A 15,711-nucleotide genomic window follows, 5' to 3' on the forward strand; every position below is an offset into this window, starting at 1 on the left:
ATTGTATCCTCACATGGCAGAGCAGAGAGAGGAAGAAAGCTCCCTTGTGCTCTTATAAGGGCACTAATCCCATCTGTGAGGGCTCCACCCTCATGACCTCATCTAATGCTAATTATATCCCAAAAGACCTGTCTCCAAATAGCATCATATTGGGGAATAGAGTTTCAACATGTGAATTTGGGGAGGAACAGACATTCAGTTCATAACAACAAGTGAGACTTCCTAATGACACACTGGAAGAGTGTGTCTGAGAGGACAGGGAGAAGGGTGGACTGTGTCAGATACAGGTGTAGGGAATTGAGCTGTGGATGAGCTGAGCTGAGAATCCAGATGAAGTTGATGAGAACCCAGATGCAAGTGGATGGTGGGTCAGCCTGACTTGTGTGTGACTGAGGTCAACAGAGACATGAGGCTAGGTGAGGTCCATCTCATTAGTCTCTGAGATGAGTGTGGGCCACTGGGATCCCAGTGCCTCCAACTCGGTATGGATGCTTGCGTGTTGCCAGTTTCCCAGGACCTGGCACAGCAGAATGGCACGTCTGTTGGCAGCAGCCTGAAGTGAAGCTGATGTAACTGGGTTCGTGGGCCGGTGGTGGCTTCCTAGTGATATAGCAACATCTGTAGGATGGGTATGAATGTAGGATTCAGTAAAGGAAAATGAGAAGAATACTCAGAAATGTAGAAAGAAACCAGGAGAAGGTGGAATTCTGGAAATGTGTAAGATTCAGGAAGGAGCCGGGGCCCACAGTGAGAGGTGAAGCCTCAAGTACAGAAAAGCAGACACTGGTGGGGAAGCAGCCACAGAAGTTGGTATATGTTTTCCTTCTGATAACAAGGGAATGGAAGAGGTAGCACGAGAGAGCGGAGCGCTTTCAGACTGGGCTGACCAAAGGTGCTGGTAGGAACAAGTGGGTGAGGGAGAAAGAGTGGTGACGATGCATTCACGAGTAAACTGCTTTGTGTTTTAACCTTTGCAGATAATGGCGTTTCTCCTGAGGAAAAAGACCTCTTTCCTAAACCATCGCATTTTTCAGCTGATCCTGTCTGTTGCCGGCACCGCAGAACTGGGCTTTGGGTCCTCTGCTATCACCAACATTGGTGTCTTCCAGCACATCCTCTGCAATTTCGAGGTAAACTGGAGACTGGTCACTAGCCCTAAAGGAACAGGTGTGTGATGGTACAGAAAGCCTGGAGCTTTCTCTAAACCCAGCAGGTCAGCTTCCTTGATGGTCAAGATGGTAGTGAGAGAGAAAACTGACAAGGCTTTGGATTTCAGAGGCCTTGTTTAATAATTAACTCCTACCACCAATGGGCTGTGTGGCCTCGGGCACGTCTCTTGACTTCTCTGAGTTTCAGTCTTCTCATGTGTGAAAGGGAGACCATCTCCTCTCCCTCACAGGCTGGTGTGGGAGCCAAATCAGATAGTATCTGGAAAAGGATTTTAAAAGTGTAAGCTTCCATATATAAGAAGGATTTTAAAACATGCCAATTCCTTTGGATGGTGCTTTGCTGGTTATAAATGTTCCTTTAAAGGGATGAGTGAGAGATGCTGAGGGCACACCTGAGGCTGAGTGAGGAGTCCTGCACAGACCTTTGGGTGGAGAGATCCATTCACGAAGCATTGTTTACTGAGTGCCCACTGGGGTCGGGCACTGGTGTGTTCTGGAGACATGGTGATAACCATGATGAGGCCCTGCACGCAACGATGGGGCCCAGGACACCACAGAGGTGGTGCTACAACGTGCTGGGTGCCGGTGAGGGAGGCACAGGGCATCTGGGGAGTGGAAGGAGAGGACAGTCAGCTCAGCAGATCCGGGCTCTGGGGCTGAGTTTGACAGAATGTGTTCAATGGGGGAATATTTCAGGTGGAGTGGGTGCTATTTGCTCACGTGTGGGGGTGAGAGCAACCATGGGGATTTGAGAGCAGGGGGCTTGGGGCACCTGTGGGGATGTCGTTGCAGGTAGAGGTGAGGCTGGAGGGGGAGGGAGAGAAGACAGCGGGGGATGGTAAGCTGCAGGGCGCACACTTTAGCCGGTACACACTGCAGTCCATGGAAGTATTTTAGAAACTGTTTATTTTAATTAAAAAATAATATGTGCTTGTTATAGAATATTTTAAACTACAGAAAAATGGAAGAAAAACTCCTCTTTCTGAGACCCAGACGACTGTTGTTAACTTTGAATGCATCCCTTTTTTTGTACTTTCTATGCATAATATATGTATTTTTTAAAAATCATAGTCATGATCATAGTGTAGGTATTATTTCTCCCAGCTTCTTTTATGAGCTAATCTTGATACCAGAACCAAAAAAGGATAGTATGGGAAATGAAAAAGTACAGGTCAATCTTACTCATAAATAAAAGCTACAAAAAACCTAAATGAAATACTATCTAATTGGACCAGGCCAGGATGAACACCCAGACCTGGATCTGCAGATAGATGCAAGGCTTGTGGGGGAATCCAGCGAGGCCTGCGATACGGGCTTCCTGTGCACAACGGGGAAGCAGATATGCACAAATGGCTTTACCACCCTGGTAAACAAGACAGCATGCCTTGGCAGCACTGCTGCCCCTTCCGAAATGCTGCGGCCGTGCTCAGGCATCTTGGCTCCACATCGTTGCCATCAGCCCAGCCCAGGAATGACCCAAGCAGGAGCCCACCACGCTCCCACTGCCTGTTCCTGCCTGAATAAACTTACCCCTCAGCTGAGCCAGTGCTTTTTCACTGGGGTTAAGAAAATAGGCAACCAATAAAAACAAGCAAAAAGATGCTAAAAACCCACACTAAAACAAAATGAAATGAAATAAAATTTTTAAAAGATTGGGAGGAGAGAATTTCAAAAAGAAGAAGAGTTTCCCCAGTGTCTGCCTACATCAGGTGAAGTAAGGGCAGGGCTGTGTGGGTTGTGTTTGGAGGTCACTGACGGGCCCAGTGAAGAGTAAATGGTGGGGTCAGACATGAGGTGAAGAGCGGGGAGGAGGCGGGAAGGAGACAGTCAGTGGGCTTTTGAAGAAGAAAAAGAGAGAGAAGAAAATAGATGGAGGAGCGTTTCAGAACTTAGATAGGAGACTTGAGCAGTGAAAAAGGGGTGGTTAAAATACCAGTGTGAGAATCAAACTGACAGGACAAGTCCTTCAAGGAAAGGGAGGGTTTGGAGACCAGAGAGTGGGTTACGGGAGCAGGTGCGTGATCCTTGATGCTGAGTGTGCGGCAGGGAGGGGCAGGAAGTTGAGAAGCTGGAAGGGACAGGAAGTCAAAGTCATGCGTGTCTTAGGCTTGTGGTCTCAGAAAAGGCCACCCCTTTCTGAGAGTGAGGTGGTCCCAGGGGTGGGGAGAGAACAGAATTTGATATTCGAACAAATTTAAGCCAGACATCTCAATGCAGTCTCTCGTACAGGGGTTATGTGACACAGGATGACAACCGCAGGGTTCAATTATGCATGTTTCCCAAAATTCAGACAGTTGGTATTATATAAAATAATTTCTGAAACAGTTAGGCAGCCTCAAATGTGCTGTGGCAACGTCTCATTGTTCTAAAGCTCTGGAAAAGGGAACGGGGGGAGGGGTGTTGTTTCGTGGGAAGGGTAAGGGGTACCACAGGGTTCCTGTCTTACTTTCTCAGCTCTTCCAGCTCCCGACACAGAGCCTGCTGTGTCATTTGCTCATGATTGCCTTCGTGAATGAATGAATGAATTCCAAGCATGCAAAGCTCTTGGCACCCTCTCGAGTACGTTGGGATGCCATGTCTGGCTGCCCCTGCCTCCCTGGGAGCCACGTGGATCCACAGCAGCTCTCTTAGATGCAGCTGCCCCACCTCTGTGTGTCCTCGGCAGGGGCTGTGCTTACGGGAGCTGGAAGTCTGTCAGCCTGTTTCTGGCTTAAGAGTAACCCACTTAGCTTACTTCAGTTTACTTTGCATTCACTCTTTTAAAAAATGTCATGGATCCTTATTAAGTGCCCACTACATGGCATGTGTGATGCTGGGCCCTGGGGATTGGGGAGGGACAGTCTCTGCCTTCCTGATAAACTTATGTCCACTGAGACTCTTCTGTTTTCCCCAGTAAGGAAAAGGATGGAGCCATGGCCACCGGCTTGGTTCAAGTGAGGTTGATTATTGACCCTCTGGGTCACTGCCTGCAGGAGATGCCTGTAGGGGAACACAGAGAGGAGGCAAGAGAGTGGGCTTCATGGTCAGACTGCCCAGGCTTTGAAGTCAGTCTCTGCCAATTAAAAACCGTGGGACGCCAGACAAGTTACTCAGTCTCTCAGAGCCTCACTGTTCTTACCTACTAAACGCAGATGATGATATCGTTTTAGGACTTTGTATGATGCTTCTTGCCGCAGGCAAATGGTATCATTTGTAAGTGTGAGCTCTTTTTGCTGCTGTATGAGTGCACTCTTATAATCCTACATCTGAACTTTATAGATTCTGGGCCTTAGGAAATGTCAGCATTTAGATGAGAAATAGTAGAGCTCTCTAAAGGGAAGTAGAAATGAGGCATGAAGGCACACCATCACCTCTGCCCCAGAAGGATGGGGAGCAGCTGCATTTTGTTTACAATGAAGAAAGCAACCCGAGTGATAAAGTTCACTCTCAGAATCTCAGTGCATTTCACACCTGCATGTCACTCACAATTCTGTTTACAGGAGATGGGAACATGGGCTGTGCTGCAGGTTCTATATAGATAGGGGAACTGAAGAAACTGCATGCACAAGTTGCTACAGCATAAAACCTGAGAGGTGGGACTCAGCTTCTAATTCCAGTCCTATCACTTGTGGGTGGTGAGGTACCTGTCACTCAATGGTCTGTCTCAGCCTGTCTTTTCACATCTCTGAATTGGGAGCACTGGTATTTGCCTTGTAGGATCCAGTGAAAATGAGATGTTGTTTGGTGTGTGGACACAGCAGGTTGCAGGGCCCAGGGTGGGACACACGTAGGAGATGGTTAGTGCAGGTGTCCTTGGTTAGAATCTAGACCCACAGTGAAGCTCCAGAGAGCAGCAGAGATGGGGACGATAGGAATGGTGTTTGCACTTGCCCCTGGGGGAGGTGCCCTCTACTTTCTAGCTGTCAGGAGAGCTAGTCTGATTCCAGAGCTGGGAAGCTGTGTTAGTGATTCCAAGTCAGAGGAGACCACGCCCAGCACCATACCTGCTCACGCTGCCTGGAAACCCTTCTCTCCACACACCTTGGTTTCACTGTGTTCGTTCTGTCTTCTAGCTCTGGATGAATGCTGCGGACAACTTGGAGCTCTCCCTCTTTTCCCATCTTGTGGAAATCCTTCAATCACCAAGGTAAGCTGGGCTGTGGCAGCCTGGGGGTACAGTCAAAGGCTTCATGCCAAGAACAGGGACTGAGAGGACAGGACAGCCGGTGGTTCAGCAACCACGGCCTTCTCCCCTCCCAGAGCACTGGGTCCCCAGGTGGTAGCATGTCTGTCTTAGTCTGCACAGCTGCTATAATGAGAATACCGTAGACTGGGTGGCTTACAAATCACAGAAATTGATTTCTCACAGTTCTGAAGGCTGGAAGTCTAAGGCCAAGGCTCTGGCAGATTCAGCGTCTCGTGGGGACCTACTTCCCGGTTCATAGTTGGCTGTCTTCTCACTACAACCTCACATGGCAGAAGGGGTGAGGGAACTCTCTGGGGTCTCTCTTATAAGGGTGCTAGTCCCATTCATGAGGGCTCCACTCTCATAACCTAAGCATCTCTCAAAAGCCCCACCTCCAAATACCATCACGCTGAGTGTCACTTTTTGAATTAGTCAGGGCTCTTTTGATTGCAAGTGGCAGAAATACAACTCAAACCAACTTAAGGAAGGAAGAAAGGGAGGGAAAAAAGGAAGGTGGAGAAAGGGGAAATTTATTGGCTCATACAGTTGACAGAGGCAGAGCTTCACATGTTGTTTGGGTGATGCTCATATTACTTTATCTGAGATCTGTCCCTGGTCTCATCTGTGCTTTCTTCTGTGCTAACTTCATTCTGGCTGGGCATCCTCACAGCATGTCCTCTGCCCAGCACAGTTGGCAGACAGGGCTTCTTTTTCACTCGATAGTCCTAGCAATAGGATGGAGTCTCACGGGGCCATCTTGGGTCATGTGGCCAGGCAGCATGACTTCCCCTCTGGAGCGGGTGGAGGGGAGTTAGGAAGAGGTAATTCCCAAGGAAAACCAGGGATGAGAATTTGGGGGAAGGGAGGCAGGGGTGCCAGCCTATCAATCCACCTCCTTCCTCACAAATAAAGCTGTTCACACACACCCCCACCTGCCTCCTCACGTGTCACCTCTTCTGGAGAGCATTAGGACCTCGGTGTTTTGAAAGTATTTGCCGCCATCTTTTCATGCAGCCGTTCATGATGGCCTATCTATTATAAACCCACTCCATTCCATACCAGTTCTCAGTGCTAGAAGTTCAGAGAAGCACAAGACATAGCCCTGTGGTGGAGGAATACAGAAGAGCAGGCTACTCAGTGCTGTGATTCGAAAGAGCACAAAGGACAGTGGGGTCTCATAGGTGATGAATGCACATTTTCCCATCGAGCCCATGAGAGCAAGTCACACGCAGGACTGGGCTGGTTCTGCCTCTTTTGTGTATCAGAGATGTGGCACTCGGCAGAATTCAACACAGTAGTGCTGAAAAGACAGTTCAAGAAGGAGCAATCCACCCAGACTCATTCTCCTCCACCTTTATTTTCTTTCTCACTTTCCACTTTCTTTCTGTACCTGTTGTTTTCTAAGAGACGGACACTCACCCTGGAAGCTGTTTTCTTTGGGGGAGTAGAATTTACTGGAAATTGTATTCGCGATTATCCTAAGGAGGGAGTGCGGAGGCTTGAATTCTGTCTCTCTCCCCCTTGGACTCTCAGCGGCGTGTTCATCCACTTTGTGGTTTGGGGTGGGCAGGAAGACGCACACCCAGATGGGCTCGCGGAGGCCCGCGCTCCGGCTATTGGGAAGTGCTCCGTGGTCACACTCCAGTCTGCTCTCTTTGTTCTGAGTTTTCTGAGACCAGCATTAGTTTTCCCTGAGGCTTGGAATTTAAAAGTCAATAGCTGGGGTTGTCTTTGAAGGCAGTTTTCAGGGGTGGGGGCGTGAGGGGGTGGAGGGGTGGAAGGGCACCGGGAGGCTCATCTCCGAGCGACTCTGGCACTGGGCAGACACGTATTCGATGGGTGTCTGACAGCGTTTTGACGAGTTGCCAGGAGCGCATCGGAGTCAGAGGGCCACGGAGCAAGCCCAGCCTGTGGAACCTTTTAGCAGAAACATAGCAAATTTGGTTCATTCCAGTAAAAGCTTTTACTGCCTCTCTCCTGGGCTCGCCAGGGAAGGACCCCGGAATGCTGAAGTCGCTCACCAGGCGCGGCTTATTCCCAAGCTCATCTTCCTCTTCAACGAGCCAGGCCTCGCCCCCTCCAAGATACCCACCATCATTGCCATCCTGGGCTGTCAGCTGAGGGGCCACTTCAGCCTCCAGGACTTGCACAGGTACTGCGCCAGGTCCCCAGGGGGAAGGGCAGAGCCTCGGGGCTGTTTAATGAGGGAACGTAGGCGCCAGCTCTCCCCGACCATGCTCAGCCCAGCAGCACTGCCCCTTCAATGCGGCAGCAGGTTCTCTTTCCTTGGAACCTCCTAGGAGTTTCTCTGTTCAGGGCGGAGAGCTGAAAAAAGGGGTGGGTCTGCTAGACTCCCCAGCGGGGCTGTGTGTTCACTGCTCCCTGGTGCTCGGACACACCTCGTGTGCCAAGAACTCCAGAAATTCCGTGAGCACAGGCATCCTCACCGACCAACAACCCAACATGCCTGCCTTTTGCAGACTTCCCAAAGGATAGTGCCCTCTGGCAGGACATTTCACCTTTTCTGTCCTCATCACTGTTCGTTCTGTTGAGCTGGCAGAGCCAGAGCTAGCTGCTCTGATGAATCCTGACAGATCTGAGAAGTCTTTGGAAATATCCCATTGATCACAGAATAACACGATTCCCTTCAAACCCTCCCTTGAAGCCGCATTTAGGTGGATCACTGTAGAAAACCTTCAGGTGTGTTTAGGAGACAGGGGCTGAGCCCACATTTGAGCGTGTCCTTCTCTTTCTGTCTTAAGAATCGGGCTGTTTGTTGTGTACACCCTCAAGCCTTCATCGGTGAACGAGAGGCAGATCTGCGTGGATGGAGCCCCGGACCCCTCCGTGCCTGGTGAGAAGACCTTTCCCAGACGCCAGCCTGAAGGCAGCAAGACAACCCCCCATGACGGCCCTGAGAGGAACATGCAGTGGGGCCATTGTGCATGCAAGGCTGAGGGGGAGGAGGGGGAAGGCACCCACAGCCGAGCTGTTGTTCCCACACGGTGGCTTATGAGGTCACAGCTCTATGATTATGGTCCCGAATAAACGCAAATTGTATGTGCTTCCTTCACAACCTGGAATGGCTTCCAAGGCCTCCAGGATAATGCTCAGTTCCCTGTAGACCAGCAGGTGGGAGCCTTCATGCCCCAGCCCTTGCCTTGCTCCCCTGATGAGCCCCAGCTTCAACACTCTGAAGCACGTACACGTCCTAATGTGTGACGGTCCGCCCGTCCATCCATGCTCTGCAGGTGTTGTTCGCTCTGCAGGAATGCCTCCCTTGCCCCGCCCCCACCCCATCTCACCCTGCTAGACCAGCCGTTCCCAGTCCCACAAGCCAGGTTAAGTCATCTCTTCTTTGCTTCTGGAGCCCTTGCGTTTAATCTCATGCAAAGGTCTGTGATTTGTTTCTTTGAGTCTCTCTCTCCCTAACCAGACTCAGAACCGCAGCTACATCGTGTTCCAAATCCCCTCTGCTAGGGCAAATGTGAGGGGGACAACTACTGACTGCTTTGCCCTGGGCCCTCTGGATCTGCTGTGTCCAAGATGGGAGCCTCTAGCAGCACATGGCCATTTAAATTTAAATTCTAATTAATCGAAATGAAATGCAATTAAAAATTCAGTTCATCAGTCACACTAGCCTTGTCCCAAGTGCTTGATAACCACGTGAGGCCAGTGGTTACTGCATTGGACAGGACAGATAGAGAACACTTTTACCGCAAAAGATTCTCTTAGATAGTGTTACTCAATCCAGATAAATTATCTCTTATCCTTAGATCAAGCCTGAAAAGTAGGAATTATTATTCCCATTTTACAGATGAGAAAACGGAGGCTCAGAGAGATTAGGACCTTAATGAGAGATGGGGCCAGAATCCAAATAGAGGGGACTCTGACTCCGGTTCTCCAAGCTGCCTCATCAGTTCTATTTCTACAGCATGGTGGGTGTGCCCCAAATTGGTGGTAAAATAACTGGCTAACCAAGGGGTAAAATGAATGGATAATGAGACAACAGTGTACTGTTTCGTCAACCCTTCTTCTCATAGGGACTCCATGCTAAAACTTTTATCTCACTAAACATCTTCTATTAAGACAATATTTACATGGCCTTCAGGGTTATAATAACACTTCAGTCCGTTGGAACCATATACCTCTTGCTACAATTCAAGCTCTAATTTTAGTGCAACATAGACATGCCAGAGGTCTAGCCTAGAAACAGATTGAGAGCAGGAACTCAGATCAAGGATCACAATCTTCACTTCTTTGCCCCCAGTGCCTTGCATAATGCCCAGCATGTAGTAGGTGCTCAGGAAGTGTTGCAGCCTATGATAATTCAAAAAATTCCTCTACTGGAAGGAGAATTTGACCTTATCATTTTTAGGATTTTTTTTTTTTTTGGTGAGGGGTGGTGATTGGGGAGCATCAAAAACATCTCTAGTTAAAGGGAACTTTAGGAACATTTCCTGAAATTCTTTTTAAGCATTGCCTGGAAATCTAGAACTGAAAGCCAAAATTTCAAGTCCCATCCATGTCTCAACTCCTGGGAGAACTAAGCATTTGGTGAATACGATTGCTTACTGCAGCAAATATTATGTCTCTTTACATCTGTTTTTTCTCAAATCTGAATTTTCTTTTTTGTAGCTGGAAGTCAAACATCTGGAAAGACAATCTGGCTCAGAAACCAGTTGCTGGAGATGCTGCTCAGTGTAATATCTTCTTCCCGACTTCATCTGTCCTCTGAGTAAGTAGCTCCAGAAAGAGTGATTTGGCATGAGGCTGCTTCATACAGAGTGCGTATTAAAACCTTTTCTTAATGAAACGTTTAGCATCTCTGAGTTGGTTTTCTGCACTAGTCAGAAAGAAAATTATATTTTCTCCACCCAATAATGCAGACCTTGCCCTAAGATATTCTGATGCAAATGTTAAATGGGCATGAGTAACTCAAAACAGATTTGGTGTAATTACAATAAACGCTTTTTGTCACCATTGCTATAGTGTCATTGTTATTGTTTTGGCAGTTGTGATAATTACCGATTTTGATGTCCTATACTTGGCAGACAATAGAATGGAGAAATGGTTAGCCTAAATAACATCTATCAAGGAAAAGGTTTGCCAAATTCTTCTGCTATTTACTGTCATTTAGTTATTTTTCCAAGTTGGAAAAAGAAGTATCTGCCTTCAGTTAACTTTCAAAAACAAAGCGTAATCATAAAATTCCATTAACTCTCTCCGACTGCCTGCTTTATCTGAGCTCTGGAGTCATTAATTCAAGAACTGTTTGTTGAGTACCTCCTGTGTGCCAGATGCCGTTCCTCCCTCTGAAAACGCAGTGCTGAGTAGGACAGTCTGGATCCTTATTACTCTCACTGAGTTGACATTTTAGTGTGTATGTGTGTTTGGGGCAGGGAAGAATCAGGGTGGGGAGTTACCCCTCAGTAAAACGGCCTTTCAGATAGTGCTTCAAAAGTCTTTACGTGTCTAAAATCAAAGCATGGTAGAACTGGAAGATGCCTTTTCACTTTTTTGAAAAGGAATGTAGTGTAGTGCTTAAGCACCTGGGCTCTGACAGCTAGACCTCCTGGGTTCAAATCCCAGCTCTGTCCCCCAGGCACCTCGGGGAGGTTACCTAAGCCTGCCCTCTATGCCTCTCTTCTACTCATCTTTATGAGGATTAAGATAGTAGCAGCCATAGATGGAAATTAATATGTGGATAGCTCTGAACATGGTGCCTGGGATACTATAAATACTCCATCAGCTAACCACCATCACCATCACCACCACCATTCTCATTACCATCATCATCACTACCACCAGCATCCTCCTCCTCCTCATCATCATAATGAAGGAAGATGACCAGAGCTCATCAAGAGCTCTGCCAAAGCCATCCAATTAGCAAACGGAGACATGACTAGAAGAGAAGATGGTCTCTTGACTCCTAGTCCTAGTGGCCACGCCCTCACCATGCCTCATCTGGCAGCACGTGCTGAGAACTCTGCCCAGCCAGGATGGATCCCTCCCTGGCTCGCACGGGGCTGACGCCTTTGCTGAACCATTGCCCTTGAGGATGGGCTTCCCATCTCCCTGCCCTCCCTCTCCCTCTAGCAAGTCTGTATTCTCTAGACTCATCGTTTTAAAATTCATTTTTGAAAGTGACAGTTAAACATGTATTTCTTTGTCTAAGCCAATAAAGGTGCATAAATATTGGACTATTCCATTTAGATTAGTTTTGAACAGTGTGTTTAAAAAGGGAGTTCAGTAACCATTATGTGTTTTATGTGACTGCATTGATGTAATTAGATGGGTGGCCATTCAGACACTGTGTAGGCAGGAATATTAGTGAGTAGGGCTATCAAAGGGCCTGCATATTTTTACAGCTATTGGTACGTAGTTTCCAGCTGCTTTCAAAAGCTTTGGCCAGCTTACACTTCAGCCTTTAATAGGCAAATTCATCTGTTTCACAGCAACCTTGCCAGCATTTTATTTTACCGATCTTTTAAAATGTAGCATGTACTTTGCTAAGTGATATCCAGGTATTAAACTTAACTCGCCTTTTCTAGGTGACTAGTGAAGCTGAACGTTATTTGAACTTTCTGGACATGTCCTTTGCTTATGGGCTGAGAGGTAATTTTAGCATTTATTGACCCCCTTCGCCCCGCAGGACAAAGGAAGAGATGTTTCTGAACCTGGGGCCCGATTGGTTCCTGCTGTTCGTGCAGGGCCATGTGCACCCCAGCACAGTGGTGCTGGGATTGAAGCTGCTGCTGCACTTTTTGTCAAACCCCTCCCTCCGTGGGCGATTTAAAGATGGCCTGTCTGCGGGGTCCTGGGTGGAACGCAGCTCCGAGGGCGTGGACATCATGATGGGTGAGTGTGTGGTCATCTCCAGGAGGCAGGGTGCCTCCTGTGGTCTGTGAGTGAGGACCTGCCAGGACTTGATTGGGGCTTTCACAGCTCCGTGCTGTAGGATCACCTTGACCCTGACCCCTTCCCTCCCGTCAGCCCCAGCCCCCTCTGAGTTCCTTTTTAGGATCCCACCATGGCCTCACTGCTCTTCAGATGCTGGGGGTTTCTTCCCGTTCCTCAAAGCCTCCTTAGCTCTTTCCCTCTTCCTGGGATGCTTCCCCCACCCTCAGTACCAGCATGGCTCTCCTGTTTGATGGGGATTCATCCTTCAGCTCTTGATTCAAATGTTACTTCCTCTAGGAGAGTCCCATATGGATTAGAGCACCTCTGTTACACTCTCTCTTTTTTTTTTTTTATAGTGCTTATCATCGTTTATACATATTTATTTAGGTATTTAATTCTGTAAAGTCTGTCCCTCCCACCTCATTGTAAGTAGTTGATAAAGGCCTGGGGTTCTGTATATTTTGTCAAAACACTATGTTCTTATTGCGTAATACAAAGAGGTCTTATTGCCTCTAAGGTGATAGGCACCAAATAAGCATCTGGTTTTGAACGAATGAATGAGCATGTCAGGAATAGGAAAAATTCTTGTTGAGCACTTTCTTGTGCTCCAGTATGTATGACATATATTTCCATCTGGCATCTCTGTGGGATGGGTGGGTGGTAGGGGATTCCTTTCTGCGCCCACCTTGACCAGAAGCAACAGCAATTTTTCTCAATTGGATTTTGTGCCCCTCTCCCTGATAATAGATAACCTGAAGAGCCACCCTCCCACGCCTGACCAGAGCCCCTGCCTGCTTCCTGGGTTCCAAGTCTTGAGTGACTTTCTGGCCCACCATGTTCATATTCCGGAAGTCTACCTCATCGTGTCCACCTTCTTCCTGCAAACACCACTTACAGAGCTGATGGACGGGCCCAAAGTAGGTTCTTGGGGTTCCTGGGATGGAGTGACACACTTGGCTTTCTGATTCTGTATGACCAAGGCAGGTCCCTAAGACTCCCCCGCCTTCCTCCATGTTTTCCAGCTTTCGTCCTGACCCACTTCCTTCCCTAGCAGTCCCCACCCCTGGCTAGCTTTTCAAATACCCTTCACTTCTTCAGCCTCTGCCTCTCATGTCCCTCCCAGCAGGTCTCTGTTTTTATCAGTTCCTCTTTGAAGTCTTTCTCCTGGGCACAGCTAGAGAAATCACACGATGGCAGGGGCAACACGGGGAGGTGAATTTCTCCCATAACAGACATAGAGCCTCAGTTTATGTCCTCCAAAGAAACATGTCCCTTTACCTTAGTAATGCCTCTGCTATTCCCCTGCGCTGTAGCGTGACCCTTACATGCCCGAGCCTTCTGGCCCGCAGACGCCCTTTGCTCAGATGACTTATGTCATGGTAGGAGTAGATGCCCCCATGAAGGGGGCACTGCCTCAGGACCCCACCCTCCACCACTTGTATATTCCATGACCCTCTTGATCACCTTCTCTCCACTGTTGCTGGAAGGGCAGCTTTTCAGGGCTGGTCTGGATTCCTTCCACTCCTTTCCCGAGTGACCTCACCCCTTATTATACCTTCTTCTATATTTTCGGCATCTCTTTCTACTGACTCTTGCCTCATAGACCATAAGTATGATAAATTATGTCCCACCTAAAACCAGAAGCTGCCCCCTTGACTCACACCCTTGACCAGCTCCTGTCCTGTTTATCACTCTCCTATTTTTCCTTGGCCAATTTTCTCTAAAGAGGAGTCTACACCCACTGTATATACCTCCTCACCAGCCTCTCGTTCACTAACTCACCGACCTGAACCAAATCCAAGGCTTCACTGGCTCCTGTTCCTGTGGGATCACGTTCAGAGTCCCCCAGCCAGCATCAAGACCCTTCCTGATCGGACGTCTCACTTGTCTGCCCAGCCCAGCTTCCTTTCTCGATGGCCCTTTGTGCTGTGATCCTCCTGGGTCACCTCCCCAGTGAGACCAGCTGCTTTGTCCTTGCCTGCCCTGGGCCTTTAATGAGCCCTTTCTCCCGCCGTCACCTGCCTGGAAAGGTGTCTTCCCTCAATTCTCAGCTCAGATGCCACCTCCTGCTTAGACTCCCTAGACAACAGGAACCATTCCTCTTTGGGCCTCATCATGCATTCGCCCTTGCCTCATATGGCACCAGCACATTTACATCTGCTTCTCTCCTTAGATACCGAGCACCTCAAAAATACACCCCGCCTCTCACTCACCTTCCTGGGCACCTGACAGACAGACTCAGAAATTGTTCTTTGGTCTTGATAGAGTTGAGTTAAACTGCTCTGAATTGACATGGGTGGAGGGGCACCTCTTTGCAAACAGAGGGCTGAAAAATTCACCTCTCGTACACCCTTATATTTGACCTATCTCAATCTTGGTATATGCTAATAGTATTAGAGATCACACTTCAAAATAAAGTTCTTATTATGCTGTGCTAAGTTAATCAAAACCCTATATTTTTATTTTTCCAAGACTGTATTGCAGGAAACAAACATTTGCTGAATGTCAGGACCCATGATAGATGTTTTACATATTTTATTTTCCTTGATATTTATAACAATCCCATGGGGCAGATAATGTAATTTTCATTACACAGAGAGGGAAACTGAACTGCCAAGAGGCTGAATAGCTTGTGTAAGCCCAGTTTTTAAAGAGGCAAAGTCAGATCATCGTGCTTGTCAACCCCATGTTCTCTCTGTTGCACTCTGCAGTTGCCCTAAAGCCTTTGAATTTGTCACGTTTTCTATAATCTCATTTATAAAAATTCACTAAAATTGATTGGGAGATTGAGTATTTGTGATGTCAGACCAAAAGAACTAAATTTCGATACAAGTTGCTGGTGGGTCTTCAGCACCATCTTGGAGGTGTGCATTTGCCTTATACCCCGTTAGTGGGCTGCAGCTCCCTGAATGGGCCAGCCACCTGGGCTGTTACTGTGCTGTTTTGCCTTTCCCACTGGGGCCCCTGGGAAATGCCATGTGCTGGCTGGAAAGCCGGTCCCCTTGCTGTGTAGCCACAGGTCTCTTTACATCCCTTGCCTCCTCTTTCAGGACAGCCTGGATGCCATGCTTCAGTGGCTCTTGCATAAACACCACAGGGAAGAAGTCCTCCGGGCTGGGCTGTGCACTGAAGGTGCCCTGCTGCTCCTGGAGATGCTGAAAGCCACCATGAGCCAGGTGAGACCCATTCCCCACATGCCGAGAGGGGGCTCTGACGGGAAGACAAGCTCAGAAAAGTCGACCTTGATTTTTCCCAGCGGCTTCCCAGTAGTGCTGATAATTTGCAGGTATTATTCAGAAATCTTGATAGAAGAGGCAAGGTGATAACTTAGGTGCTCAGTGGGAAGCCCAACCTAATTGTCCCCAGTGGAGTTTATGGGCTCTTGCCAGAAGACATCTGTTTTCCATTTGTTTAAACATTTGACTTTCTTCACTGGGAGATTTAAGGACTCCAGTCAAAGGGAACATTTCTGAG

The 15,711-nt window shown here is 48.1% G+C and overlaps 1 protein-coding gene across 5 annotated transcripts in view; it reads left to right on the top strand.

The window, feature by feature from the left end:
- Nucleotides 1-15,711, top strand: part of WDFY4 (WDFY family member 4) — a 281,181-nt gene that overhangs the window by 104,344 nt on the left and 161,126 nt on the right. For all 5 annotated transcript variants that reach the window (XM_049697129.1, XM_049697128.1, XM_049697131.1 and 2 more), the window contains 8 exons: nt 978-1,130; nt 5,222-5,295; nt 7,325-7,486; nt 8,097-8,188; nt 9,973-10,072; nt 11,990-12,195; nt 12,985-13,154; nt 15,288-15,413. In XM_049697129.1, the coding sequence (XP_049553086.1) occupies nt 978-1,130; nt 5,222-5,295; nt 7,325-7,486; nt 8,097-8,188; nt 9,973-10,072; nt 11,990-12,195; nt 12,985-13,154; nt 15,288-15,413 (1,083 nt within the window). The remainder of the gene's footprint in view (nt 1-977; nt 1,131-5,221; nt 5,296-7,324; nt 7,487-8,096; nt 8,189-9,972; nt 10,073-11,989; nt 12,196-12,984; nt 13,155-15,287; nt 15,414-15,711) is intronic.

This window comes from Orcinus orca, chromosome 14 (genome assembly GCF_937001465.1).
Source record: "Orcinus orca chromosome 14, mOrcOrc1.1, whole genome shotgun sequence".
NCBI classification, from domain to species: Eukaryota; Metazoa; Chordata; class Mammalia; order Artiodactyla; family Delphinidae; genus Orcinus; species Orcinus orca.